This window comes from Drosophila tropicalis, unplaced genomic scaffold (genome assembly GCF_018151085.1).
Source record: "Drosophila tropicalis isolate 14030-0801.00 unplaced genomic scaffold, ASM1815108v1 contig_158, whole genome shotgun sequence".
Classification (NCBI taxonomy): Eukaryota; Metazoa; Arthropoda; class Insecta; order Diptera; family Drosophilidae; genus Drosophila; species Drosophila tropicalis.
In genome coordinates, this window is record NW_027172602.1 from 8,401,905 (window position 1) to 8,406,492 (window position 4,588).

At 40.0% G+C, this 4,588-nt stretch overlaps 1 protein-coding gene across 1 annotated transcript; it reads left to right on the forward strand.

The window, feature by feature from the left end:
* The first annotated feature begins 3,387 nt into the window (after positions 1-3,387).
* LOC137584497 (DNA ligase 1-like) lies at positions 3,388-4,251 on the forward strand. The gene has a single exon (XM_068299917.1). It carries the CDS (start codon positions 3,388-3,390, stop codon positions 4,249-4,251), a length of 864 nt encoding a protein of 287 aa, XP_068156018.1.
* The last annotated feature ends 337 nt before the right edge of the window (positions 4,252-4,588 follow it).

Genomic DNA, 4,588 nt, shown 5'->3' on the forward strand with positions numbered 1-4,588 from the left:
TTCCACCCGCAGCAGCAGCCACGTTCACGTTCTTTCCCCTTTATTATTATTTGTTTTTTTATCTCTCTCTGTCTTTTTTCTGTTCTGCTTTCCGTTTTCTGCTATTCCTGCTTCTGGTCTAATTCTGTTTTGTGATTTAATTTGCAATTTGATTGTAATAGATATCAGAATGGCAGTAGGGAGTGGGCAAAGAAAAAAAGGTTTGCCACTTGCCAGGATTTGACTGGGCACCCTTCCTCTCCCCACCATTGGCTCTTTCTGTTTGGCTTTACCTTTTGCTTTCAACCAAAAGGCAAATCAGTATCCACGAAACCAGCAATGTGATTGTCAATTAGATGGGTAAGCTAGAAACGCTTTCTCCTTGTATGTGTGTGTGCGCGAGTGTGTGTTTGTGTGTCAGCTGTTTTTAAATTGAGTCCTGCCTCAATTCATCTCTTCCTTTTGCTCTGTTCTAAAGCACACATAGAAATAGTTGAGCAACTTTACTCTTTCTTGTTATCCTTTTGACCGATCAGTCAAATTAATGACATTATACAGATTAAGTTGACTCTATTGTTATAAGAAGCTAAAGGATAATGATGGGGTAAATCGGTGAGTAACGAAAGTCTTGATCCAATGACATGGAAGTCAGCTGATCTATTTGGATATCTATGGGATTCAAAGCAACTGTTTAACTGGCGATTCACAAACCTGTGATACTTTGACTTCTCCTTCCAAACTTGAGGGAATCTCCATAAAATGTTATAATGGCTACTTTCTTGTCACAAGGAGTGCATTTCCATGTTGAGCTAGAGACACTTGACCCATTCATCGTATGCTGCAATCATCCTTAACCTTAGATCACAAACTCTCACATACGGGAAGAGCAAAGGAAGTTAAAATCAATTTACCAAAAGCTGACCGAGCATTTACAGCAATTTTTGTATGTATAAAAGGAAAACAACTTGAGACATATTTAATTTAAAACACAAATGTAGAACGAAAACAGAGAAATAAAATGGGAACCACTATAAATCATGATGTGAGGCGGGGTGCCAACAGTAAAGGACAAGCGTAATAAATTGTTTGACAAGTTGGCAGTGCCGGGACTACGGACAACCAGAGGCAGAAGACGACAAAAAAAAGAGACACACACACACACACACAAAAATACAAGAGCGAAAGGCAGAAGGCTGTTGAGCAACATGTTTATTATAACAAATTGCGTATACGCCATGTGATGCCATAAACAATTTGAATTGATGCCCACAGACAGTCAAAAATAGGAAAAAAAAGGAGAGAAAAGGAGAGAAAAGGTTGAGGCTTATCTGTCCAAACATAAATCTTTAAAGTGACCATAAAAATAATAGAAAAAGTAGAGAGAGAGAGTCAAAACAAGTAACTAACTTAGCTACACCCATAGACATACATACATACATATGTATATGTGTATGCTTTTTTTCAAAAATGCAGACCGCAAAGGTTATTTAATAACTGCCAACCACAATTTCAATTCCATTTCGAATAGCTAAAAATGATCGAGATCAGGGTGAGTAGCTGCGTGTGTGTGTGTGTGTGTGGGGCAGGGGAACTTGAAGGTGGCAAGGACTTGCTTCTCAGGCAACCGCAATCAAAACCCAAGTCACAGGCAAAAACTTGCGGTAAACAAGTCATCCCAGAATGGCGTCAACTGACAAGGCCAACTTAGGTGTGCGCTTCCCTTTCCCTTTGTTTGCTCTTTCTTTCTCTGTCTCTATCCATCTATCTTTCTCTCGCTCTCTCTCTCTCCCGCTTTCCGTGTGACACTCCGGTCTCTTGTAACATGGCTTAAAGGCTTTTTGGTTTTTGGCCACGGCTTGTCAGCTTGAATTAGTTGACTGTTTTTATTTCGGCTTCGTTTTCTGTTTCTGTTTTTGTTTCGGTTTTCTGTTTTACTTTCCGTAGTCGTAAATTTCCACGTGCCCAGCGAAAATTTGACTCTGCTTGCTCGGCTTTACTTCTTGTCTTTCCTTACCTCCCATTCCTCCCTCTCCCAACTCCTCCCTTCTATTTCAAGATATAATCAGTGCGGATCTAGGACTGTGGCCAAGTCAATTTAACTATATGTACGACAGCACACACACACAGAGAGAGATTTCTATGCCTTTAGTTGTTTAAAAACCGAAATGAACTAATGCTAAAAAGTGCTTGCATTGATTGTTTTTGAATGTTTTGAACTGAAAATGGAGTTTGTCTGATTTTTAAATTTCATTTGAAAGCTATTTCCGGGCACAATTTGAAAGAAACATCAAAGTTACTTAGTCTTCTATGAAATTCTCCGGTCATCTAAGATCGTTTTGATATGCTTTCGAGTGTAATTTCTATGCTAAAATTCTTAAACTATTTATCAAGCAATTTACTTGGCAAATTTATTTTTCATTTTAATTGCACACTTGCACACAAAATGTTGACTTTACACTTTACGAGTGAAAAAGTCAGCCCCTTGTCCAACATCCAGGTGAAATGGCCGTTAAGTTTTCCTCACAAGTTATTTTCTCCGAATGCAAATGATTTCCCCCTCTGACCAGCTCTCCTACCGCCTTTCTCTCTCTCTCTCGTGCGAAGAGGCAAAGCTGAACTTGGCATTAAATAACCAAGCTAGCAAGTCTTTTGCCTTTCCCTCTGACACCAATGCCAAATGCAAATTTTCTATATGTGTGTGTGTGCGTGTGGGGGTGTACAGGTGTGCTTCGGCACCTCTTCAAGCTGCATTCTGTGTTCAACTGTCCAGATAAACGATAAATTGTTGACATCGATTCCAATATTCGTTGGCTCTGTTGACTCCAATTCTACCACAAATTAACCAAGACTTAGTTATCAGCATGGAAACAAAACTGACCTGGATGCCATTGCCAATGGATGGCATGGCAGGCAAAAATGAACTTTAGGTGAGGCAAAAGTCTTTGAAAGGTATTCAGGAACCAAAAAGAACCTTTTCTTTTCATTTCGTTCTTCTTGATCTTGATATATCCACTTAGTTTCTTAGAGAGAAAAGAACCACAATCCTTTTCATTATCTTTGATAAAACCATCTTTCAATATTGTCAAAAAGTGATTACCCGTTTAAATGTAGTTCATTTTTTTGTTAATCTAGTACGTGTGGGAATTCGATCAAGTTGGCCATGAAATTCAAAAAAGAGAGTGAAAAGTTAATATACAGGGAAACTGGCAGGTAAGGTTTGTATAGTTTCTCAGTCAAGTAACAAGCATTTCACTAGCAAGTTCTATATATATATATTCTAATATATATAATTTTCTCGTATATTTCTTTATAACTACGCGCTTTTGAAATTCAGTTAACACGTCCTGGTCTAGTATGTCAAATTTAACCGAAATCGATTCTGAAATGAGTGAAAATTCTGATCCAGAGATGCCGATGTGCCATATGCACGATTTCAACAATGTCGATTGTGTCTTCACGGATTGCATGACACAGGAGAAGAATAGGAAGATCAAAAGGAATGCCGATAGAACGCAACAAAATCAAGGTGGTCCACAGTTTCAATCGAATGCCAAGGCAATGCGCAAACGGAAATGCAATGAGGCCAAGGAAACGAAACAAGTTAAAAAAGAACCCGTTACTAGGCAGCCACGAAAACGTCAGCATGATGATGACAAGGATGCGGAACCCAAGCGTAAACGTAAAAGATCCAAAAGCCCCGAAACAATTGTGGAACTTCTTCTGCCAAGAACACTCAAAAAAGCAGTAGTGGCACGAAATGCTGCAATGAAACCGAAACCTAAGCCGAAACGGAATCCACCCAAGAAATCTACGTTCTCCACGAGGCAACTCCGCCGAAAATTACAGAACATCAAGAACAAGAAGAAGCAACAAAGGGTTGTTGAGAAAAGGAAAGTGATACCGGGGTATAAAAAAGTGATTGTCAAAAAAGAAAAGGAGACTGTCAAAAAGGGCAAAGAGGTGACCATCAAAAAGGAGAAATCTAAATCTCTCGCAAAATCGAAGGCAAAGAAAGTACAGCGACCTACTGTCTTAGTTCGAAAACCACATCCATTGAGATTAGCTAAAGTATCCATCAAGTCCAAAGTAATGACACCTAGGGGACGGTGGTACTGTTGGAATGTGGAGAGGAACAACAGCGACCACATAAAGAAGGAGCGGCAAAGCTCAAGTGAGGATCCGGATGAGAGAAAACAATTGGTTGACAAAGGCACTCAAACTGTCGATTTCTCCACTCTGGCGCATTTACCCTTACCCGATATTTACAGTTAATCATAGAGAGAGGGAGATGCAGATGGAGTGACTGAGTGTGTTATTGTGTGTGAATATGAGAGGGAGTGATTGAGGGGAAGTGATTGAGGGGAAGTGATTGAGGGGCAGTGATTGAGGGGCAGTGATTGAGGGGAAGTGATTAAGGGGAAGTGATTGAAAGGGAGTGATTAAGGGGGAGTGATTGAGGGGGAGTGATTGAAAGAGAGTGATTGAAAGAGAGTGATTGCGGGAGATTAAAGGAAATTGAAAATGTGCAATCGAGTGATTAAAGTGATCGAGAGATGGAGAGATCGATGGAGCTGTGGCGATGGAGATGGCATTGCAGATGGCGATGGAT

What these genes read in the sequence shown, in the direction of transcription:
- LOC137584497 (XM_068299917.1), top strand. Translation starts at nt 3,388, where the DNA reads ATGCCGATGTGCCATATGCACGATTTCAACAATGTCGATTGTGTCTTC.